General features: G+C 34.3%; 2 protein-coding genes across 2 annotated transcripts in view; both read right to left on the bottom strand.

The window, feature by feature from the left end:
- The window catches only part of LOC127724644 (uncharacterized), a 336,855-nt gene that overhangs the window by 4,904 nt on the left and 305,014 nt on the right, over positions 1-26,937 (bottom strand). The window contains exon 35 of the mRNA XM_052231669.1: positions 2,175-2,337. The gene's annotated coding sequence lies outside the window, so the exon portion shown is untranslated. The remainder of the gene's footprint in view (positions 1-2,174; positions 2,338-26,937) is intronic.
- LOC127724734 (dnaJ homolog subfamily C member 8-like) overlaps positions 5,293-26,937 on the bottom strand; it is a 77,102-nt gene continuing 55,457 nt past the window's right edge. The window contains exons 8-9 of the mRNA XM_052231829.1: positions 12,674-12,749; positions 5,293-8,882 (exon numbers count right to left, since the gene is read on the bottom strand). Coding sequence (XP_052087789.1) covers positions 8,766-8,882; positions 12,674-12,749 — 193 coding nt within the window. The 3' untranslated portion in view covers positions 5,293-8,765. The remainder of the gene's footprint in view (positions 8,883-12,673; positions 12,750-26,937) is intronic.

Below are 26,937 nucleotides of genomic sequence, written 5' to 3'. Positions count from 1 at the left end.
TGAAATCAAACAAAATTTAATTTTGACTCGATTTGGACAGATTCAAGAATTGGTCAAATAACTGAAAAATTTGAAATTGGACTTTTACCTATGATGGTCCAATATTCAAAATATAAATACAGTTAGATTCAGCATATCCAAGTACACCAAGAATTTTGTACCCTTTGGAGCTCAATGTGGACTAATTTGATAACAGGGCCCAAAATTCCAAAATCTAAATACAAGATTAGATTCAGCTTATCAAAGAACCCCATATATTCAATTTTTGTTGTAATCAAACAAAGTTTAGTTTTTGACCCCAATTTAGACCAACTTGAAAACTGGGCCCAAAATCAATCTTTGATTTCAGCTTTAGTTAAAATCAAACTAAGTTTAATTTTTGACCCTTTGGACCATAATGTGGACAATTTGAAAACCGGTCCCAAAATAAAAACTCTAAATACAAAGATAGATTCAGCATATCAAAAATCCCAAGAATTCTTTTTTTTTTAAATCAAACAAAGTTTAATTTTGGACCTTGTGGACTTATTTGAAAACCAGTACCAAAAATAAAAAAATCTAAATACACGGATAGTTCAGCATATCAAAGAACCCCAAGAATTCATTTTTTTTTATAAATCAAACAATGTTTACTTTTGAACCCTTCCGACCTTAATGTGTACCAATTTGAAAACTGGCCCTAAAATTAATAAAATGCTCCGCTGGGCGCAGCTTGATACGACCTTAAGTTTACATTTCAACAAATTTGTAAAAATTCTATATTTTGGGGCCAAAAAGGGGTCTTGTTGGGCCTACTCCTTTGATAAAAATCTGGCAAGAATTGTACAAGTGGGAGTGCTTTCAATGCAATTTTCTATGTAATCAATATTTCCAAGAGGCATAACTCTTTAAATCAAGAGCCTGAATCGCTCACCTGTAATTTTTTGCTTAAATCTTTCATCAATGATTATTTTTGCTTTTAATATATATTAATGAGTGGCTTAAAAATTCCATTGAGATGTTCTTTGTATCCGTCATATTTTCTTCAAAAGCAAAGATATACATTTTACCCCTATGTTCCATTTTAGCCATAGTGGCTATGTTTCTTGACGTACAAGAAAATAAAATACAAATTTTATACTAGATACTCTGAAACTCATTCAGCCCAAGTTTGGCTGAAATTGATTCAGCAGTTTCAAAGGAGAAGATTTTTTAAAGTAAGCAAACTAGATGAACAATGGTCATATTAACTTATTTGTAGATCTTACTTTGCTGAACATTTTTGCTGTTCACAGTTTATCTTTATCATTAATAATATTCAAGATAATAACCAAAAACTGCAAAATTTCTTAAAATTAACAATTTAGTGGCAGCAACCAAACAATGGACTGTTAGATTCGTCTGAAAATTTCATGGCTGATAGAACTTGGCCTAATGAACATTTTAACCTCTCATCAGATTTGCTCTAATTGCTTAAGTGTTTGAGATATATTAGCCAAAAACTGCATTTTACCCCTATGTTCTAATTTTAGCCATGGCGGCCATGTTTTTTGACGAAACAGAAAATAAAACGCAATCTTTATTCTAGATACCCTAAGGATCATTCAGCTAAAGTTTGGTTGGAATTGGTTCAGTGGTTTCAGAGGAGAAGATTTTTTAAAGTTAGAAAACATGATAAACAAATTGTGTAAAATTGTCCTTAAATGGCAATAACTCTTTAAGGGGTCAATTGACAATTTTGGTCATATAAAACTTATTTGTAGATCTTACTTTGCTGAACATATTTGCTGTTTACAGTTTATCTTTATCATTAATACTATTCAAGATAATAACCAATAAAATGCCCCGCTGGGCGCAGCTTGATACGACCGCAGAGGTCAAACCCTGAACAGTTGGGGCAATATGGACACAACATTCAGGCTTGATACAGCACTGAATTTGGATTGTGATTAAATATTTGACACAGCACAGGTTTCTGACACAGAATGAATGTGGTCTAAGAACTTAAAAATTTTTAATTTACCTATTCAAACCATATCATTATTATTTGCTTTTATATATAAATCAGAAATAACCAATTTAAAATAGAAAGTTTTAAAGAAAAAAAATCCCCCCCCCCCCCCCAAATGTTTTGAACCCCCTTATGATTCATCATCCCCAAACTCAATCCCACCCTTCCCTTTGTGGTATGGTACCTTGCAGTACAATTTCAGAGAGATCCATACACTTGAACACAAGTTATTGTCTGGAAACTAGAAAAATGCTTGTTTTTTTGGCCCCTTTTTGGCCCCAAATTCCTAAACGTTTAGGGCAATTACTCCCAAACTCAAACCCAGCTTTCCCTTTGTGATATGGAACCTTGTAGTACAATTTCAAAAAGATCCATACACTTACACACAAGTTATTGTCCTGAAACTTGAAAAATGCTTGTTTTTTGCCCCTTTTTTGCCCCTAAATCCTAAAATTTTGAGGCAATTACCCCCAAAATCAATCCCAGCCTTCCCTTTGTGGTTTGTACCTTGCAGTACAATTTCAGAGAGATCCATACACTTGAACACAAGTTATTGTCTGGAAACTAGAAAATGCTTATTTTTGGCCCCTTATTCCTAAACGTTTTGGCCAATTACCTCCAAACTCAATTCCAGCTTTCCCTTTGTGATATGGAACCTTGTAGTACAATTTCAGAAAGATCCATACACTTACACACAAATTATTGTCATGAAAATAGAAAAATGCTTGTTTTTGCCCCTTTTTTGGCCCCTTATTGCTAATTTTTGAGGCAATTACCCCCAAAATCAATCCCAGCATTCCCTGTGTGATATGGAACCTTGTGGTACAATGTCAGAGAGATCCATACACTAACACACAAGTTATGTCTGGAATTTACAAAAATGCTTATTTATGGCCCCTTTTTCCTTAACTGTTAGTACTATAACCCCCAAAATCAATCCCAACCTTCCTTTTGTGGTATTGAACCTTATGGTAAAATTTCATAGAGATCCATTCACTTAAACTAAAGTTAGAGTGCGGAAACCAATGTGTCTTCGCCGAAGGATCCGGAAATTTTTCCAGACAATTTCGGTCATTTTGAGATGTTTGAAAAGTTGTTGCCCCTTTTCAAATTGTCGATATCATCTTGACTATATTCATAGCATCAACGAATATGACGACCTTGTATTGCTGTTTCATCGCATTTACTAAGTAAATGTCTCACCATTACCATGAAGGAGAGTTTAGGGAAGGCAACAGTCTAAAAATGAAATGATTTTAATGACTCAAAATGGTTAATTTCTCAGACATTGCTTACGTTTCTTTCGATTTGACAAAAGTTAAAACCGGAAGTTTGCGATATTTTAAAGTACGAATAATTCCGGATTCATTTCCGGGATTTGTTTTGTTTATCAAATTGACAGGAAATCACCGGCTTTTTATGGCTTTTTTATTTTATTACCTTTAAAAGTGTTTGAATATAACAGATAATAGTTGCACTCGTTTAATTTAGCATGAAATCAATTTGCATTTTACGATTAAATATTAAATTTGCTGAAGACAATTTCACGCATGCGTATTACATATTAAATAAAGCACATGTGTTACTCATGAAAAAATACTTTTTTTCTACGTAAATTTAGATTTAATTTTTAAATCAGAATTGATGACTGTCTTTGATGAAAAGTAAATAAATAATGAATACACTTGTCAGGGAACTTAAATGTTTTAAAGATATTATTCTGAGCTTGTGATCACTGTCAGGTGTGAATTTAAACCACAGGTAAAAAGTGATTAGCGATCATTAGCCAATGTTTCCCGGAGGCATTGATATAGATATTAGGAGGGTCCTCCGGATTATCAAACTACTGTAGTGGCAGTTTTATTACAGGAAAGGGATTATAAACAAAAACAAGTGATCACAAGTGCAAAATGGCGATTAAGAAATCCGATTTCAAACATGGAGTCAATGAAATGACCGAAATTACTTCTGTAAAAAAATAAAATTTGTCCTTAATCCAATTACTCGTTTAGGACAAATAGTTTCATTTTAGGACATGACTGGCAAATATGACCGTTTCCGGACCCTTAATAAATAAATGACACTCTTCGGACAATGACGCCAACGTCATACCAATATACGACCGCAAACATTTTTTGCGGTCGTATAAAAACTGCAAAATTTCCTTAAAATTACCAATTTAGTGGCTACAACCCAACAATGGATTATTAGATTCATCTGAAAATTTCAAGGCTGATAGAACTTTACCTAATGAACACTTTTACCCAATGTCAGATTTGCTCTAACTACTTTCATTTTTGAGATATAAGCCAAAAACTGCATTTTACCCTTATGTTTTATTTTTGAGCCATGGCGGCCATGTTTTTTGACGAAACAGAAAATAAAACACAAATGTTATTCTAGATACCATAAGGATCATTCAGCTTAAGTTTGATTGGAATTGGTTCAGTAGTTTCAGAGGAGAAGATGTTTGAAATAGTTTACACCAGACGGACGACGTTTGAAATAGTTTACACCAGACGGACGACGACGGTCGCCAAGTGATGGCTAAAACTCACCGTTCCTTCGCTCCTTCGGAAAGGTGAGCTGAAAAATTAATCAGCTCTGTTTTTCAAAACTGTCCGTGAAATTACTGATATAAACCTTTAATTTAAATTTGATAATAATCTGTTAAGAATTGTACATGTGAGAGCGCTTACAATGCAATTTATCATATAATTAATATTTCCAAAGGACATAACTCTTTTAAAAATTATTGATCAGCTATGATTTTCAAACTTGACAGAGACATTGCTGATATATAACTTTGATAATAAATATTGCAAGAATTGTACATGTGAAAGCTCTTACAAGATAGGACTGACGGAGGGCCTGTATTTCTATGTCCACCACCACAAATCGAGTGATGGACAATAATAGACCAAATCACAAAAACTTAATATAGTCAAATGAACCATGAAAAAAGTCATGGTCAGATGAAATCTGCCAGTCAGAAGTGTACACCTTACAATCATTCCATGCACCAAATATTGTTGACCTATTGTTTATAGTATCAGAGATACAGACTTGACCACAAATGAAATATTCTTTTTCTGAAATGAAACCTTTGATTTTATTTGATTGGTAATAGATTTTTCTCAATTCATTTTGTGGTCTTAATGTTACAATAATTTGTGATTCTCCATAAAATACACAACAGGTTCAAAAACCTAATGAAACTGTTGAATAGTTTTGATCAAACATATAAAACTTTCTACCTGCTGCCAATATTCTTTGATGACAATAAGACTCTTAAAACTATGATAGGCATATGCTTGTCCTTTATTCTTCAGAACAAAAATTCTTCAACTAATTTAAATGCATGACAACAGCAAAGAATATTTCAAAGAAAAGTTGCTCGTCAGTAGAATATCTGAACAAAAAAACAAAACACATTGGAGATATAAGTATTATTAATATTTTCATCAATGTGAAAAAAGAGATTGAATGAAAACTTTTATCAAGAAAAACTTTTTTTTATTAAACAACTATATATATTGCTTGTTTGAAGAAATTTGTTAGAATTAGCATGTAAAAAAACAGGGGCGAACCAGGATTTTCAAAAGGGAGGCCCAATTTTATAACACTATAAATAAATCGCCAAGTGTAGCTAGTCAGACATTTTTTGGACGTTTTATGCTTAAAAATCATATAGATGGTGAGAAACATGTTTTTTTTTTTGGCAATCAAAAGGGGGAATTGTATGCCCTCTGTGCTCCCTGGATCCGCCACTGAAAAATCCTGCTTGTTGGACCTGTTGGTCTTGTTGAAGGTAAAATTTAAGATCATATCACATTACCAGGTATCGTCCTGAATATGCATGTAATCTGTTGAGTCTCTACTGGACAGGAAACTAAATATAATGTGGTATGTTTGGAGTCTAACGCAACAGGAAACTAAATATAATGTGGTAAGTTTGGAGTCTAATGCAACAGGAAACTAAATATAATGTGGTAAGTTTGGAGTCTACTGGACAGGAAACTAAATATAATTGGCCTGTTGAGAGTCTACTGGACAGGAAACTAAATATAATTGGCCTGTTGAGAGTCTACTGGACAGGAAACTAAATATAATTGGCCTGTTGAGAGTCTACTGGACAGGAAACTAAATATAATTGGCCTGTTGAGAGTCTACTGGACAGGAAACTAAATATAATTGGCCTGTTGAGAGTCTACTGGACAGGAAACTAAATATAATTGGCAAGTTTAAAGTCTAATGGAACAGGAAAATAATTTAATTGGCCAGTTTAGAGTCCAATGGAATAGGAAACTAAATATAATTGGTCTGTTTTGAGTCAAATGGAAAATGAAATATATATATGTTTCTTTGCTCTTTATCGAACTGATGAGTCAAGCCCTTTTCAACTGATTTTTATAGTTTATTCTTATGGAGTGCTGTAACACCACTGTTCCAGGTAAGAGGAGAGTACGGCACCCCCAAACATGTTTAACCCTGTCAAATTCTGTATGTGCCAAGTAAGGAGCCTGAAATTTTCGTTTGTTGTTTTGAACATTAAGCAGGTCATTAGTTTTCTTATTTGAATTGTTTTAACATTTTGTCATGTCAGGGCCTTTTATAGCTTGCTATGCAGTATGGATTTTGCTTTTGGTTGAAGGCCCTACGGTGACCTAAAGTTGCTAACATCTAACTCATTTGGTCTCTTGTGGATAGTTGTCTCATTTCCAATCATGACACATCTCTTTATCTTATACTGGCACAGATGTTTCTTATAAAACAATTGATCATAAAATTTTGATATTTATGAATATCATAAAAATAATAGTCAGTTAAAAAAAAGGCTGAGGGGTGTGGCCTCTAAAACAGCTACAAACTGACACAAAGCCACCCTAAAGTATGGGTAAAAACCCTAACTTGGGATATATTTTTATAATTTCACATTAGGGGATGACCATTTGATATTCTGGGGGGGGGGGGGGGGGGGGGGGGGGGGGGGCCAGGAGGATTTTGAAAATAAATAACTCAGCCTTGATAATCACAAAAATAAATGGTTTGTTCTGTGGTAGTTTGAAAATAAATTACCTGACTTGCAATGTATTGAAAATAAATAACTCAGCAGGTCTAATCGAAAGTATGAGATGGCACCAGATTCTTCATAAATTCATCTTTTTTCCATAAAAAAAAATCGGGAAACACTTCCCATATCTTTTAATAATAAAAGTATAAATATTATTTAAATATACTTGAAATGTCAGAAAATTGGTTTCATTTAACTTGAGGTTAATTGTCTCAGGAACACTTACCTCACTTTTATTAAATCAGGGCCGTAACTACATTGAGACAAATGCCTCATGTAGGAAATTTCAAAACCAAACGCTTGTCTCCATATCAAATTGTGTTCACCGTGAGTGCCTTGCAAGAAGCAAGTTCTGTTCTCCCTCAGACGTAGCCCCTGATTTTTCGGGATCAATGTTTCTTATATATTTGTGTTTTGTCCATTGATTGCCCTTCTGCATGTTCTGTATTCTGTTAGTGTTGCATTCATTTTGTAATTTAGTAATTTTATTATTAACTTGATCATGAGTTTAAAAAAACACATCAGCCACAGACTTAACTATGTGAATTACATTTTTGCTTTATCATGCATATTTGTCTTTTGATGTTGTCCCTAGAAACTTAAGTCTTACACTGAATCTATAACGTGATTTTGCTTTGAGACCAAAATATTGTCATAAAATTATTAAAACAGAACTTGCATTTTCAGTTTAAGAAAGGGTCTGGGGAACACCCAGAAGGCATGATTTTGCATCATTTGTTCTATAGCTTCTTGGGCCTTCAGCGGTTCAAAAACCCTTCAAAAAAATTTTCCCTCGCTCCGCTCGGCGAAACATGTTTGCCAATACTTTTAAAAGAGCCTTAGTTACAACCAAACTTTAATACTGTGTATGTATGCAATACATGTATATGCATTGGGGATTATAGAAGATTCATTTCTGCAGAGGTTAAAAATTAATTCTGATTAAATGGTACATAATGACTTGACTATACATGAATTATTTATAATAAACAAATAATTTAAAAATTGTATGTTTTCGAATAATATAAATATAGTTGTGAAAATAAATAATCAGTCCCTTGCTTTGATGAAAATGAAAAATCTTGCTTCAATAGTGCAGAAAATAGATAATCTGTCCTCTTAGTTTACAAAAATAAATAACCGATCCAAAACAAATCCTCCTGGCCCCCCCCCAGAATATCAAATGGTCGTCCCCTTATAATGAATATGTAAGTTTCAAGTTGATGTAAACACCATTAAACTACATTTAACCAACATTTTAACCTGATACGTCATGGATGCCCCCTACTATCATAGGCAAGGCATTAAAGTCCGTTTCCCCTTTTGCTGCTTAGACCACACTTTTAAACAAAAGAAAATCTAAAGATGTCAGATAAGACAATACAAAAAGTTTTTTTCTCATCTGACTGTATTCTCAGTAAAACTTCACACCTGAAAATATAATAGTATACCATTCACAATACATATTCATGTGCTGACGAGCCATATCTTCAACAACTTACATACATATTTAAACTCACAATACACATAAAACCTTTCATTACAAAATCATATTACACACATATAACTCACTTAACATTGCATTCTAGGTCATTGTTATTAAGAATTATCTATTGGATGTTTGGAGCTCCTGACCTGAATTTTATATCCAATAACAACCCTTTTATCATTCCTTACTATCAAACACTTGTGTAAGAATAGTCATCGCTGCTCTGCCTTGTGTTTCGGGGGTCGGAATGCTCCACTTTTACTGGTCTTAGTCTTTTTAGTACCTGTCTTCCAATTTCTCCAGCTGTTAACTCGATCTGATCTCGATTCCTACAAATGGATATTGAAATAAAAGTGATACATTAGTGAAAGGTTCTACAACATAATCAGACAAAAAAAAAATTGTTTCCAATCAAGAGATAAAGGAACAATAGCTATCTTTGTTGGAATCAAATCTTCTAATTTGAATAAACTTTCAACCCCTGCCCAAGCACATGCAAAATAATAACTTGCATACTATAAAATAATAAATGATTGAAAGTTGATCTTCATCAATGGGCTGATTGCCACTAGAATTGTGTACTTGATTATCTGTTAGCAATTTTAGCTTATATATGTGTGCATGTAAATTTTATTTACATTATTTTGTGCACTTGTTGGAAGTCCTTTGTCTTCAATTTTCAAATTTTTTAACAAAGGCTCTTCATTTTTTTCACAGTGAAATATTGAATCCAACCTCTCTAAAATGTTTTGGATTAACATTGTGCACATGTTCTAACTGTTCATTTACACCATTATGTGATTCCATTTAGACAAAATTATGAAATATAAATAAAAGGACTTGGTGATGTTGGGTAAACCAGAGACTTAAGTCTTAAGTAGTCTCAGGTTAAACATTACTTAAGAACGTATTTAACGACAAAAATTTTACAGTAAACTTGTAATAAATTGTTCAAAATTCATATTCTATCATCAGAATATAGAATATCACAACTGCCTCCTGGAACCCCGCCTATAAAAAAAAAAAAATAATCCCCATCCTCTCCTTGGATGTAATAAACCCCTTACAATATTTTGTTAAAATATTTTTTTGAAAATTATCCTAACTGTATTTCCCTTCATAAAGCAGAAAGAGTGTTTGATTGGTATTAAACGTCACTTTCATCACACTTGTGCTATTTCGAGGCGGTCAGTTTTTATTGGTGTGAGGAAGCCAGAGTGCCCTGAGAGAACCACCAACCTTCAGTAGGAAAGTCAATAAAGATTGAGTCAAGAGTACCTGGAAAGGGTGGAAATATGGCATATACCTTTCTGTAAATATCAAACTACATATACAAATTTATAAGAAAAAAGAGTCTCTAAAGAACTCACCTACATCTATGTACATCTTCAACAATGGAAACTTTTTGACCAAAACACAAAAGAAGGTAAAAAAAAATCTTCATTTAAGGGCAATCATATCTATAAAGAGTCTACTAACTATTTCAGCAAAATCTGACCTGTTTGTAGATCTTGTCTTGCTGACATTTTTTGTTATTTAAAGCTTCTATCTATCTTTCATAGTTTTCAAGACAAAAACATCAAAAATTGGTAAAAATCGTCATTAAAGAGCAAGAACTCCAATAGTTGACTAATGATTTTGCCCATGTTGACTTATTTGTAGGTCTTGTCTTGCTGATCATTTTTGCTATTAAAAGTGTCTATTTATCTATTAAAGTGTTCAAACACCAAAAATTGGTAAAAATCATCATTAAAGAGCAAGAATTCCAATAATGTGTAGAATTACAATTTCAGCACTGTTGACTTATTTGTAGATCTTGTTTTGATTATCATTTTTGCTATTTAAAGTGTCTATCTATTAAAGTTTTCAAGATAAAATGCAAAAATACTGAAAATTTGTAAATATCGTCATTAAATAGCAATAACTTTAATAACGAGTGACTGAAGAATTTTGCCATATATATAGACTTATTTGTAAAACTTGTCTAAGTGATCATTTTTGATATTTTAAGTTCCTATCAGTCTATTGTAGTTTTTAAGATATAAGGCAAAAACGAAAAAAAATTGGGAAAAAAAAGAATCATCATTCTACCAGTACCCTCCCTCTGAATCCACTAATGCATAAGGTTATAAATTTAACAACAGTACTTGGGGGCACTAGTATTGCCCTCAGTTTTAAAGGAAACTGGTGGTATTTTTTAAATATTCTAATTTCATTCATGATCAATTATGCATCAATGTTTTTTAAATCACAATCGCAAATATTCTACAAAGCTGTATTCTTCCTGTAGGTTAATCGTAGTATGAAATTAAAAGACAAATTTGCATCCCATTAAAAATCAAAAAAGTATATTTATATTGTTCCTTACAAACTATGACATGTCAAAACTATAACCAGCGTAAAAGTTGGGGTGGTACGTTTTAAAATCCTTGTACTTTTCATAATCTGGTATTTTATTATTTCTATCCACACATGCAGTAGAAAAATCCTCCCCAGCGTTATATTTTGATCCCTCTTTTACACAAACATGCATTCAATTCAATTTATTTTAGTAGTAACCATGAGAGTACATTTCATTGTGGCTCTACTGTGTCAATTCACGTGCACAATTACAATTGTTGTTGTATCTGTATCTTAAGCCAAAGAAATAGGACGTCACATTTTGTTGGTATTTAATATGGGAGAATGATATTGATGAAAGACCAAATGCTAAGCTTAACTGCAGTTCAATGTACAACATATTACTCATTTATGTCAGCAAATAGGAATCATCAATGTTTAGAAGAACAGAACCATTGTTTTGGCCATGAAATTTAACTCTGTTTAATCAAGGTCAATAAGGTTATAAATTGAACTACTTGGGGGCATTAGCATTGCCCTCAGTTTTAAAGGAAACTGGTGGTATTGTTTAAATATTCTAATTTCAGTTAAAGTAAATGTCCCAATAACAGAAAATCCTTGTTTTTTGGCCCTGAATTCATAAACGGTTCGGGCCATAACCCCCAAATTCAATCCCAACCTTCCTTTTCAGGTATGGAACCTTGTGGTACAATTTCATAGAGATCCATACACAAGTTTTTATCCTGAAACAAGAAAAATGCTTGTTTTTGGTCCCTTATTCTTAACAGTTAGAACAATTATCCCCAAAATCAAGTCCAACCTTCCTTTTGTGGTATGGAACCTTGTGGTACAATTTCATAGAGATCCATTCACTTATACTCAAGTTAGTGTCTGGAAACCAAATGTCTTCGGAGGATGATGACACTGAACCCGTCCGCCATACCATTATACTGTGGCAATTTTTTTTTAGTTGTATAAAAATTACTGAAATCTGACAATAACTCTGGAACAACAAACCAGAAAATAAAATAAAACTTTAACATGTAAGTTTTGCAAAATATTCAAAGTCGATGAACCATAACTGAAGGTACAGAGCCAAACAATCTCCATGGAAATGAGATGTGCCAATGCTAATACAACTTGCATACCAAATATCATTTACCTACCACTAGTGGTTCCCCATAAACTGACCTAATCAGAAACTAATAAATGTAAACTAAGCAAAAGTTTCAAAGTTTTATATATAATAGACCATGACTGAGGGGCGGGGCCAAATGATAATCTCCATGGAAATGAGATGTGCTAATGCTAATTTAACTGCATACAAATATCATTGACCCACCATTAGTGGTTCCCCATAATCTGACATAATCACAAACTAGTACATGTAAACTGAGCAAAAGTTCCAAAGTCAATAGACCATGACTGAGGGGGGCGGGGTCAAATAATCTCCATGGAAATGAGATGTGCCAATGCTAATACAACTGCATACCAAATATCATTGACCTACCACTAGTGGTTCCCCATTTACTAACCTAATCAAAAACTAATATATTGTTGACGCGGCCGACGCAGGAAACAGCATACATATGTCTCCTTTTTTGACTCCGTCAAGGGGAGACAAAAAATCAAAAGGGATTTTCCTATTGTTAATCCCAAAAATAATGTAAGATTTTGAGGAAAGCAATTCTTGCATACAGTAGTTAGTGTGATAATACCACATTTTTTCATATTTTTCAAATATTGCACCATTTCATACCAAGCTGTCAAAAAGTTATACCTCAAAGTTTTTATTCCACTCTTCTTTTATTTTCTTTTGTTCTTTTTCTGTTTCCTCTTCCTCTGCTTTTCTTTTCCTAAAATAAAAGACTCAAAAATTTAACTGATTGCTTTCTGGTGGAAATGGTAAATTTTTCATGACTGATTCAATATTTATTCCAGTATTTTTCTTTTTTTTAATTTTTGTTGTTTTAATTACTAACACAAAATGAATTTAAAAAAAAGATTTTTGCAACTGTAAATTCAAAGCTAAGGTCAGAAAGTATCAAAATACATTACAGATATTCCTATTCAAATGCAATTGCTTAATTGAGCCTGTTTACATGAGTTTTTAGACAAATGGATATATCATCTGTGATTGCATAGACCAATCTGGCAACTAAATTGTGGATTTTATCACACCAAAATATATGGCATAGTTTAATCCAAATCTCAGTTACAAACAAATTGTGAATTTCTATTTCACTTAACTCATGGGCATCTATCCAATATTGCATTGTCTGCTATAAATACAATTATTCCCATTTTAAAACAAGTTGCTTTCTATAAAAAAAAAAGAAATGCAATCGTGAACCTTAATGCCTGTTTGGTATATAAGATCAGATAATTGTTATATAAAGTTGCATGATTTTACCTCATTTTTTATATCAGATATAGAAAAACTGACATGGATTCTTAATGAAACTGCTGTTCAATGTTGGGCATAATTTTCCTGTTAAATAAATCTCCCATCCCTCTCTCTTCAGATAGATAACATTACAACATGCTAAATAGGAGGCAACCACTGTATGTTCCATTCTGAGGTGCTGATTTGGAAATTAGAGGTAGCTTCCAGGCTAAAGTCGACATATAAATAAACCAGTCTTTGTTTTGAACAAGTTTAATGAAATGAATCATGATTATTTGATTTTGTAGACAGTTTGAAAATAGTTCAAAACACTAAGCTGTATTCTTATTTGTTAATCCTGAACTAAAACCGTTTTGGAAATCCATTTACACTTGCTTATATGGTTTGGTCATTGGCTATCATATTCAAGATATGCGTGATCTCAATTTATTTAAACACAAGGCAACAAACTCCAATCAGGCTCCTATAGTAGAAAACTCAACTTTATTATTTCAATCAGTGTTCAAACAAATCTCACTTTTTCTTTTCATAACTTGTCCTTTTTTAAATTAACCAAAATATAATGAAGTTATTGATTTGTCCTTTTTATACGATTGTGTGACAGACAGAAAAAAAATCCTGTTTTTGCCATCGCTTATGAATAAAGTTTGCCTCAAATCCTTGAAAACGAATTGACGGAATTCCCAGAAACTTGCACTGATTCTTCTATAAGTAAGACATGAAGTTGTGAACCTGGTAATTTAATTTTTAGTCTGATTTTGTGTGTGTGTGTGTGTGGGGGGGGGGGGGGGGGGGGGGGGGGGGTCACATACCATCAAAGACATGGAAAATAAATGGGACATGTGTCCCATGGAATGTGCCCATGGGACACAGATGATGCCCCCAATTGCATATCATATAAATTTATAAAGGGACATAACTGAAGAATGGTAGAAGTGATGCTACCCAAATTTGTACTTAATCTGAGTTTTGTGGTAATAAGTATTATGTATAAGTTTCATAACATTTTGTTGAGGCAAACTTAAGTTACAGAACAGAAACGAAAAATTCAGCAATTTTTCCATTTGTAAAGGGGCATAACTCTAGAACAGTAAAAGTGACACAACCAAAATTCAAACTTGATCTGTATTTTGTGTTAATAAGCATTGTGTATAAGTTTCATAACATTTGGTTGAGGCTAACTAAAGTAAGAGAATGAAATGAAATATTCAGCAATTTTTCCATTTGTAAAGGGGCATAACTCCAGAACGATTAAAGTGACACCACCAAAATTCAAACCTGAACTGTGTTTTGTGGTCATAAGCATTTTGTATAAGTTTCATAACATTTGGTTGAGGCAAACTAAAGTAAGTGAACGGAAACCAACTTTCGGACATAAGTACGTACCTACGTACGGACGGACAATGGTAAAACTTAATGCCCCCTGTGCTACGGCAGGGGCATAAAAATATTTTTTTAATTGATAATAATAAAATGTTTCCTTAAAATTACCCATTCAGGGGCAGTAACCCGTACAACGGTTGTCTGATGCGTCTGAAAATTTCAAGGTGGATAGATCTCAACCTGATAAACATTTTTACCCATGTCAGATTTGCTCTTAATGCTTTAGTTTCAGAGATATAAGCCAAAAACTGCATTTTACCCCTATGTTCTATTTTTAGTCATGTCGGCCATGTTGGTTGGCAGGCAGGGTCATCGAACACATTTTTAAACTAGACACCCTAATGATGATTGTGGCCAAGTTTGGTTAAATTTGGTCTAGTAGTTTCAGAGAAGAAGATTTTTGTAAAAGTTAACGGACAACAACGGACGCCAAGTGATGAGAAAAGCTCACTTGGCCCATTGGGCCAGGTGAGCTAAAAATAAATCTGTCACTCAATTATAAATTTTGTTAGTTGATAATTACCACATGTTTGTTATCTTAATAAAAGGTGGAAATTATTGCATGAATAAATTAATAGTAAATACATTGTCCTTATCCAAATACATGTACAAATGTGTATATTTAGTTAATTGTAAAAATCTATTATACAAATTGTGTGTAGTTTTATAGGAAGAATAAAAATAGATTATTATCTAATGAAAATGACATTTGCAAATCTAGACCCCCAAACAGGATCAAGTAAAAAATATTTGCAAATTTGGACCCCCAAACAGGATCAAGTAAAAATTAAACATTAACACACACAACAAAAAGAAAATACCACATAACAACTGTGGCATCTACCTTCAAAACACACAACTTTAAAAAAAATTAGTTATAATGAGATTTTTGACAACTCCCGACTAAAATAAATTGAACAGATACAATCATTGATAGACTTATAATTTACACCATTTCTGTTCATAGGGAAATAACTCAAAATCATATGATACGAATCACTTTTGCTACTGAAAGGTCTACAACTCAACAACGAGAACAGCTAAAATCGTGAAAATTGAACTCGACCTTCATTTAGTCACAGGAAACAATATATCTAAATATGAAAAGATTTCAACAAAGCGTTTCCATGTTAATGAACGGACACTGTTTGGCAGCCGCCCGCCATACATCCCCAAATCAATAACTGATTTTTCTTTCAAAAATCCGGTTAAAAAGTATTGAACCAAAAGTATGGAAGGCGCCCTTGACTGTCATACTTCATTTTTTGTCTCATCCAGAAGCACTAAAGGCATTGAAGATTTATTTAATGTTTTTAAAGACCACATGTTTGTTTGAAGAATTGAGAACACATACCTGTTTTCTAGGGACCTATGTCATCAGATTTCCTTCAAGACCTTATTTTTATATGCAAGGGTAAAGATCTTGAAATAAAAGTTGTGTATGCAACACACAGAGTTCGGCTTGTACAAGTATTTGATTGTGTGGAGGGTCAAAGGGATGTAGGAATCATCTTAACCGTATTTTGTCGTGTATATTGTTTTAATCTTTATTATTGTATATATTCAAGACCGTTTTTTTTTTTTGTGATTTGTTTTCCTTCATTATTGACAAGAAATGATTGTAACAGGATGCTGTTACGAAGTCTCCCAAACGAAGCTCCCATAATTCGTAATTCCCAGGGTCGCCTGACATTGGGCAACGTCCAGTGAAAATTGGTTTGGTCCAGTAAAGTTATATGCATTAGTGATGCCTGGGGACTAACCCTGTATATCATTCAAATCATCTTGGCATGACAAACCAGAATATATATGGTTTAGGGGTGGGGATCTCGACCATTTACAAGATACTAGAACATTGGGGGTGGGGGGAACCCCTGGGGACTGACCCTATACATCATTCAAATGTTCGTTACATGACGAACAGGAATATATATGGTTTAGGGGTGGGGATCTCAACCATTTACAAGATATTAGAACATTGGGGGTGGGGGGAACCCCTGGGGACTGACCGTATACATCATTCAAATGTTCGAGACATGACAAAAAGGATTATATATGGTTTAGGGGTGGGGATCTCAACCATTTACAAGATATTAGAACTTTCTCAAATGGCAGGGGGTCGGGATGACCCCTGGGGACTAACCCTGTATATCATTCAAACCATCTTAGCATGACAAACCAGAATATATATGGTTTAGGGGTGGGAATCTTGATCACTTACAAGATATTAGAACTTTTTTAAATGGCATGGGGTGGGGGTGACCCCTGGGGACTAACCCTGTATTTCATTTGATGTGCTTTATCATGACAAACCAGAATATATATGGTTTAGGGGTGGAAATCTCGACCATTTACAAGATATTAGAACTTTCTCAAATGGCAGGGGGTCAGGATGACCCCTGGGGACTAACCCTGTATATCATTCAAACCATCTTAGCATGACAAACCAAAATATATATGGTTTAGGGGTGGGGATCTTGACCACTTACAAGGTATTAGAACTTTCTTAAATGGCAGGGGGTGGGGGTGACCCCTGGGGACTTACCCTGTATTTCATTTAATGGGCTTTATCATTAAGAACATTTTCAATTAAAAAGATTGTGTTTATCACAAACGGTTTTCAATTTATAATCATTTTAAAATTTTAAAAAATAAAATCCCATAGGGTTCTATAGTAAAACCCTCTTTTCTTTTTGCCCCTCAAAGTACCCCTTTATAAACCCCATTGCACAAACAAAACCCTGATTGCACCACTAGACATGTTAGTCTAACATATTGTGAAACCCTAAGTTAATCGGACAAGCGGTTTTGGAGAATGGGTGCGGACAAGTTCCAATTTAAAAGCGGCGGAAGAGGAAGAAGAAGAAGAAGAATAATAATAATAACAAGAAATGATTGTAACAGGATGCTGTTACGAAGTCTCCCAAACGAAGCTCCCATAATTCGTAATTCCCAGGGTCGCCTGACATTGGGCAAAGTCCAGTGAAAATTGGTTTGGTCCAGTAAAGTTATATGCATAAGTGATTCCTAAGGACTAACCCTATATATCATTCATATCATCTTGGCATGACAAACCAGAATATGTATGGTTTAGGGGTGGGGATCTCGACCATTTACAAGATATTAGAAGTTTCTCAAATGGCAGGGGGTCGGGATGACCCCTGGGGACTAACCCTGTATATCATTCAAACCATCTTAGCATGACAAACCAGAATATATATGGTTTAGGGGTGGGGATCTTGACCACTTACAAGATATTAGAACTTTCTTTAATGGCATGGGGTGGGGTGACCCCTGGGGACTAACCCTGTATTTCATTTCATGTGCTTTATCATGACAAACCAGAATATGTATGGTTTAGGGGTGGGGATCTCGACCATTTACAAGATATTAGAAGTTTCTCAAATGGCAGGGGGTCGGGATGACCCCTGGGGACTAACCCTGTATTTCATTTGATTTGCTTTATCATGACAAACCATAATATATATGGTTTAGGGGTGGGGATCTCGACCATTTATAAGATATTAGAACTTTCTCAAATGGCAGGGGGTCAGGATGACCCCTGGGGACTAACCCTGTATATCATTCAAACCATCTTAGCATGACAAACCAGAATATATATGGTTTAGGGGTGGGGATCTTGACCACTTACAAAATATTAGAACTTTCTTAAATGGCATGGGGTGGGGGTGATCCCTGGGGACTAACCCTGTATTTCATTTCATGTGCTTTATCATGACAAACCAGAATATATATGGTTTAGGGGTGGGGATCTCAACCATTTACAAGATATTAGAACTTTTTCAAACGACAGGGGGTCGGGATGACCCCCTGGGGTCTAACCCTGTATATCATTCAAACCATCTTAGCATGACAAACCAGAATATATATGGTTTAGGGGTGGGGATCTCGACCATTTACAAGATATTAGAACTTTCTCAAATGGCAGGGGGTCAGGATGACCCCTGGGGACTAACCCTATATATCATTCAAACCATCTTAGCATGACAAACCATAATATATATGGTTTAGGGGTGGGGATCTTGACCACTTACAAGGTATTAGAACTTTCTTAAATGGCAGGGGGTGGGGATGACCCCTGGGGTCTAACCCTGTATATCATTCAAACCATCTTAGCATGACAAACCAGAATATATATGGTTTAGGGGTGGGGATCTCGACCATTTACAAGATATTAGAACATTCTCAAATGGCAGGGGGTCAGGATGACCCCTGGGGACTAACCCTATATATCATTCAAACCATCTTAGCATGACAAACCATAATATATATGGTTTAGGGGTGGGGATCTTGACCACTTACAAGGTATTAGAACTTTCTTAAATGGCAGGGGGTGGGGATGACCCCTGGGGACTAACCCTGTATTTCATTTAATGGGTTTTGTCATTTAGAACATTTTCAATTAAAAAGATTGTGTCTATCACAAACGGTTTTCAAATTATAATCATTTGAAAATTTTAAAAAATAAAATCCCATAGGGTTCTATAGTAAAACCCTCTTTTCTTTTTGCCCCTCAAAGTACCCCTTTATAAACCCCATTGCACAAACAAAACCCTGATTGCACCACTAGACATGTTAGTCTAACATATTGTGAAACCCTAAGTTAATCTGACAAGCGGTTTTGGAGAACGGGTGCGGACAAGTTCAAATTTAAAAGCGGCGGAAGAGGAAGAGGAAGAGGAAGAAGAATAATAATAATAATAAGAACTGAGCAAAAACAATAAGTCTTCCCAAACTTCGTTTGGGAGACTTAATAACTGAGCAAAAACAATAAGTCTTCCCAAACTTCGTTTGGGAGACTTAAATATTCAAAGTATTGGTGTGACATCCTGCATGAGTAAGCTTAAAATATAATTAAGGATAAAGTATGGCTGTCACACCCATACTTTAAGAATAAAGTATGGGTGTGACAGCCTTGGTGGTGTCGTGGAAGCGTGTTCAAACCCTGATCAGGTCAAACCAAAGACTTTAAAATTGGTATTTGCTGCTTCTCCCCTAAGCATGCAGCATTCAGGAGTAAGAGCAAAGACTGGTCGGCTCGAGTCAGAATAATGTGTCCGGGTAAGGTGACATGTCTTCCTGCCGACTGTTACCTTGTGAACTAGCACGTTAAAAATCGGGTCAGCGTGTTGGTCTAGTACAAAGCAGGGTAAATATCCATATTACATTAACATGTTCTCGTCCTGAATATGCATATCAATTTGCCACTGGATTTTAAGCAGCCGGTACTCACCAAGCAATTTCTGAAGACGAGGGCGATGAAAACGATGTTTGAACAAAATATGTAAAGTCAGAAATATTTGGAAAATTATTTCGTATAAATATATGACAGTAGAACTCATGGAGGGTAGATACAGCTTTGACTATGCGGAATGTTTAAAGAAGCCTGGTGTTATTAAAATGTTATGCACTTTGCATTTAAAGGACCCTTGCAGCAACTCTTTCTGAGGGGTTTATATTAGGCTGCTGATGTAAAAATTCCTGCCCATACAATCTCAATGTTCACAATAGAAAAATGTATGCTAACAAAGGATATGGGGTATCCATCCATGACACAAAATCAGTACATGCACAGCAAAAAAACACACAAAAAAAGCAAAAGAACAGCACTTACGCCACTTTATTTGCTGTTCTTCATCTCAAAGTCACTGAGGCCTTCAACACAGAGTAAAAAAACTCTCACCTCACTGCAAGTTAAAGACAGCCACTAGCACCGGTTTGAGCGGAATTCTTTGCAAAATAATTTGGATAGACTTTGTAAGATGTAACACCACCAAATCGGGTCCAATCAAAAAGAACATACTGGAAAGTAGTACATATTTAAACAAAATAGTTCCTACGCATAGGTGTAAATATCAAACCATGTAGAATATATTTTGGTAATTTAGGTCTCAAATGAAAGGTGAAGGACTGGTGATCCTTGTAGAGCACATTTTGACTGATAATTTCGAATAACACAAAAATGTATGAAATGATTCCAAAATTGAGGGCATATTATTGCTTGTTTCTCAGTACCTGGTTTGGTGACTCCAAAATAGTAACAAATACTTCATTTAAACCATTTTTATTCAGTTATTTAGTGAAATATTTGCCGCTGGCAACCAGTATATATTTCAACAGAAACAAAATTAACTAAGATTCTTTCTTAGGAAACCATGTAAAAATCAGAAATTTAAATGTACATGTAATGCAAAAATATCAATTGAAAGCTTTCCTATTTCGTCTTTGCCTTTTTCTTACTGCCCACCTCAATTTTCCTAAAAAAATGGACGTTTGGTGATTACAATTTTTTCAAATTGACTCGAAAATGAAATGCTATTGTTTATTCTTTCATTAAAGGAGTAATTTCTTGCTTATTTCACAATTCAGATATTATTTTCTGACTTTTTTCAACCCCTTGTGAAAATTTTTAATACTAATGAAATTTTTTATAATCTACGACCAGGCAAAATTTAAACTTTAAACATTTCTCCAAACAAAAAATCATAATTTAGCCTGCAGGTATGGTGGTCCATTACAGTTGAAATTTGTTGTCTTGGTCACTCCACTAATTAGGATAAAATGCTTCGCTGAGCGCAGCTGGATACGACCACAGAGGTCCAACCCTGAACAGTTGGGGCGAAAATGGACACAATATTCACACTTGATACAGGTCTTAATTTGGATAGTAATTAAATATTTGACACATAATAGGTTTCTGACACCGAATAACTGTAGTCAAAGAACTTAGAATTGGTTATATGATTTGAATTTATATTCAATTTTTTGCTTTTGTGCAATACACTATGCTGTTGCGAATTGACCTCAACCCTCCCCCCCCCCCCCCCCAAAAAAAAATTTACTCCCCCTTTTATTTTGCTTTTGTGAAATACACTATGCTGTTGTGTATTGACCCCCCTATCCCCCCCCCCCCCAAAAAAAAATCATTCCCTCAAGATATGGTCATAATCTCAATTCAAATTTCCAATGGAGTTTGCAACCATAATTACCAATTTAAATACATCATAAAAGTCTTTCATAGATAATTTAAAAGCAGTGTAAGGGAGGTAATCCAACATTGTACAACATTGTACAATTTTGTTTTTGGATTACCTCCCTTACACTGCTTTTAAATTGTCCATTAACCAGGAAACCCTTGTTTTTCCCCTTTTTTGCCCCTAATTCCTAAACGGTTTGAGCCATAACCCCCCAAAGCCAATCCTAACCATCCCTTTGTGGTATGGAAACTTGTGGTACAATTTCAGATAGATCCATACACTTAAACACAAGTTATTGTCTGGAAGTTACAAAAATGCTTATTTTTGGCCCCTTTTTGGCCCCTAATTCCTTAACTGTTGGTACCATAACCCCCAAAATTAATCCCAACCCTCCTTTTGTGGTATTGAACCTTATGGTAAAATGTCATAGAGATCCATTCACTTAAACTAAAGTTATTGTGCGAAAACCAATGTGTCTTCGGACGACGACACCAGCGTCATACCAATATACGACTTTTTGCGGTCGTATTAAAAAGCTTACCTTACATTAATTTCAAAAATATTTCAGTTTTTGAAACTTTCATTGAAATAAAGGACAGTTTTAAAGTAACCTCTCAGAGGAGGGACAACTTTTTGCACACAGCATGTTGATTTGTCTTATATTATCGATTGGTCACATTCAGGTAATGCCATAAATTACAAGCAATTTGTAGTGTGAACATTTCCTGGATATTTGAAATTTGTGGAATGAGATTTTAAATTTAATAAAGCAGTAATATACAGTAGATACTATTATACAATGTATACATAATAAAAGATTTGATAATTGTTTTTATCCCACCTCAGGTAAATTAATTACGATATGATTGGTTTAAAGCCGTCATGTGGTGACCCCTATGGATGCGTATGGGGTCAGTAGATTTCTTATGGGGTTCATGACATCACGTCTACTATTAATGGTGACGTCATCTATTAATGTTATAGTATCTTTTTGTTTATTTTTTATACAAAACTTGTCCGGAATCCTGTGTGTGATAAATTCGTTATATGATTTACTACTCGGTCGAATCCATTATGAGTTTTACTAACCCTCTATGGATCCGTAAGGGGTCAGTAGCGAACCATATAACTTATAGTATTTGTCAAAAATAAAGTCATTCATCCATACAATTGCTGATTCCTGGGGCTACTTCAATGAATATCAAAGCCGAACTACTACGAAAGAGTACATTCAATAAAAAAAATATTTTGTTTCTATGTACTTTTGAAATAAGGCAGATATTTTTGCTATTTTCAGTGTCATATGATAGCTTATGTTACACTAATTGCAAAAACTAGAGGCTCTAAAGAGCCCGTGTCGCTCACCTTGGTCTACGTGCATAATCAACAAAGGACACTCTCCAACATTGTAGATGAGAATAGAATTCATGACAAAAATCTCTGTTATGTTGATCTTGTATTGCTGATCATTTAGTCTGTTTTTTTTAGTTTCTCTCTATCTTCTTTAGTTTTTGTTCAAAACACATGAGAGTAAAAAAATCCCAATTTAAGGGCAATCACACCTATAAAGAGTGACAGTCTACTAACTATATTGGCAAAATTTGACTCGTTAGCAGATCTTGCCTTGCTGATCATTTTTGTGATTTAAAGAGTCTATTTATCTAGAGGTTAGACTAGGTGTTTTCCTTCATCTTGGATGGTAAAATAGTAGAACAGCATTGGGGGTAGATTAATAAAATATACAAATTTTGAGAAAGGAATGTAATTCATTTGTAAGATTTTTCATCTTAATGAAGAACAATTATGTGTTTTATCTTATTATTACGACTGTTAGGAAAAAAAAAAGAACATTTTTTTGTATGATTAAATTTTTTAAAAAACTTTGCCATATAAATGGAAATAACTAAGATAACCTTAATTTTATAAAGGAATGTGTAAGGAATTTATCTATTTTGTTTTGTAGCAACTACTAGCAAGTTAAATTATCTTGTGACCCTAATTTCTATTATTATATTCTGAAAGCACATTATATGAATTATCTTCTCATATTTTATCTCAAAATTTATCATTTAGTTTTCTTTCTATCACACAAAATTGTTATCTGTATAATTATTACAAAATCTGACAATTATGCACAACATATAGCTTGAAAAAATGCACAATATAAACTACATTTTGGCAAATCCTTATAAAAAGTTCTATGAATTTTAATTTAGACCCCTGATCTATCATAAGTGACAATTAATACCCATCTCATTCCTTTAGGTAACATTTTAAACATGTTCAATTAAGAAATTTTAACCTTGACAAATAATTCATGGCAGCCATGGTTTATTTTAGTTTTTTACATGAAGGCGAAAGCAAGACCAAAGCAAGGCTAGTAAACACTTGACTCCATCCGTTTATTCAAAAGACCTTCAGAGGAAAACTTTCATCAAGTTTTCTTGGCTTCTATGAAAAGTATTGGTTGTATTTGGTCAGCAGCTTTTTTGGTAATTTAGCTCCTAAAAGATAGTGTATTTATACATCCCTGGTGTTCAAATATTTAGGGTTTGAGCTTTCCTGATGAAGTTTATATCAAAAAGCACACAAATATTTTTAGAGTGTTGATTTCATTCCAAAGGCAGTCATTTTCATTTGAAGAAACTATTTTTTTGTAAACATTATAGTGGAATGTGATGATACATCCTTTTTCACACATAGTATAGATATAAGAAGATGTGGTATGAGTGCCAATGAGACAACTCTCCATCCAAGTCAAATTTTATAAAAGAAAACCATTATAGGTCACAGTACGGTCTTCAACACGGAGCCTTGGCTCACACTGAACAGTAAGCAATAAAGGGCCCCAAAAAATTACTAGTGTAAAACCATTCAAACGGGAAAACCAACGGTCTAATCTATATAAACTAGAGGCTCTAAAGAGCCTGTGTCGCTCACCTTGGTCTATGTGCATATTAAACAAAGGACACAGATGGATTCATGACAAAATTGTGTTTTGGTGATGGTGATGTGTTTGTAGATTTTACTTTACTGAACATTCTTGCTGCTTACAATTATCTCTATCTATAATGAACTTGGCGCAGTAGTTACAGTTAAAAATTTACAAAAATTTACAAAATTTATGAAAATTGTAAAAAATTTACTATAAAGGGCAATAACTCCTTAAGGGGTCAATTGACAATTTTGGTCATGTTGACTTATTTGTAGATCTTACTTTGCTGTACATTATTGCTGTTTACAGTTTATCTCTATCTATAATAATATTCAAGATAATAACCAAAAGCTGCAAAATTTTCTTAAAATTACCAATTCAGGGGCAGCAACCCAACAACATGTTGCCTGATTGGTCTGAAAATTTCAGTGCAGATAATCTTGATCTAATGAACAATTTTATCCTTGTCAGATTTGCTCTAAATGCTTTGGTTTCAGAGATATGAGCCAAAAACTGCATTTTACCTTATGTACTATTTTTTAGCCATGTCGGCCATCTTGGTTCACGGGCGGGGTCATCGGACACATTTTTTAAACTAGATACCCTAATGATGATTGTGGACAAGTTTGGTTAAATTTGTCTTAGTAGTTTCAGAGGAGAAGATTTTTGTAAAAGATTACAAAAATTTACGAAAAATGGTTAAAAATTGACTATAAAGGGCAATAACTCCTTAAGGGGTCAACTGACTATTTTGGTCAAGTTGACTTATTTGTAGATCTTACTTTGCTGAACATTATTGCTGTTTACAGTTTATCTCTATCTATAATAATATTCAAGATAATAACCAAAAACAGCAAAATTTCCTTAATATTACCAAATCAGGGGCAGCAACCCAACAACGGGTTGTCCGATTCATCTGAAAATTTCAGGGCAGATAGATCTTGACCTAATAAACAATTTCACCCCCGTGTCAGATTTGCTCTAAATGCTTTGGTTTCAGAGATATAAGCCAAAATCTACATTTTACCCCTATGTTCTACTTTTAGCCATGGCGACCATCTTGGTTGGTTGGCCCGGTCACCAGACACATTTTTTAAACTAGTTACCCCAATAATGATTGTGGCCAAGTTTGGTCAAATTTCGCCCAGTAGTTTCAGAGGAGAAGATTTTTGTAAAAGTTAAGGACGACGAATTACGACGGACGACGACGACGACGGACGCCAAGTGATGAGAAAAATCACTTGGCCCTTTGGGCCAGGTGAGCTACAAATGAGAAACGAGAAACACTTATGAACCACATCAACAAACGACAACTACTGAACATCAGATTCCTGACTTAGGACAGGTGCAAACAAATGCAGCGGGTTTAATATGTAACACAGCAACAATGTTTAACTCACAGAATTTTAAAAATTTCAACCTCAAAGTGTCATAACATGTTTTCCAAAAGAAGATAAGGATAAATATCATTTAGCTAATTGGTGGCCAATTACACTTATAAAAACAGATACCAAGATATATCAATATAAAAAAGAAAATGTGGTATGATTGCCAATAAGACAACTCTCCACAAGAGACCAAACTATAGGTCACTTATATATAGGCCTTCAACAATGAGCAAAGCCCATATCAGCTATAAAAGGCTCCAAACAATTCAAAAAAGAAAACTAACGGCCTAATTTATGTACAAAATAATGAACGAAAAAGCAAATATGTAACACAGCAACAAACGACAACCACTGAATTACAGGCTCCTGACTTGGGACAGGCACATACAAAACCTGTTTCACCATCTTTTATCAGTGACTGTCAGAAAAGCTTTATATTGATTGATTGATTGGTATTTAACGCCACTTACAGCACTATTGTGCTATTTCATGGCGGTCAGGTTTTGTTGGTGAAGGAAGTTAGAGTACCAGGAGAGAGCCACTGACCTTAAGATAGGAGTCGAGCACACCTGCCAGGTAAGGGGAATCTTAATAAAGATAGATTTATGAGTGAGAATATATGTTTAATGTATGATTGGATAGAAGCTGTAGACAATTTTATCTTTTGTTATTGGTTTTGAGCCACTTTCTATAATAAAATGCTTCGCTGGGGCGCAGCTTGATACGACCGCAGAGGTCGAACCCTGAACAGTTGGGGCAAGTATGGACACAACATTCAAGCTTGATACAGCTCTGAATTTGGATTGTTATTAAATATTTGACACAGCATAGGTTTCTGACATAGAAGGAATGTGGTCTAAGTACTTGAATTTTTTAATTTACCTATTATGGTCCAATGTCCAAAATCAAAATACATGGTTAGATTCAGCATAT

The sequence above is a fragment of the Mytilus californianus genome, unplaced genomic scaffold (genome assembly GCF_021869535.1).
Source record: "Mytilus californianus isolate M0D057914Y unplaced genomic scaffold, xbMytCali1.0.p SCAF_14, whole genome shotgun sequence".
NCBI classification, from domain to species: Eukaryota; Metazoa; Mollusca; class Bivalvia; order Mytilida; family Mytilidae; genus Mytilus; species Mytilus californianus.
Note: the sequence above shows the minus strand (reverse complement) of the source record. Positions and strands in the feature narration are given on the sequence as shown.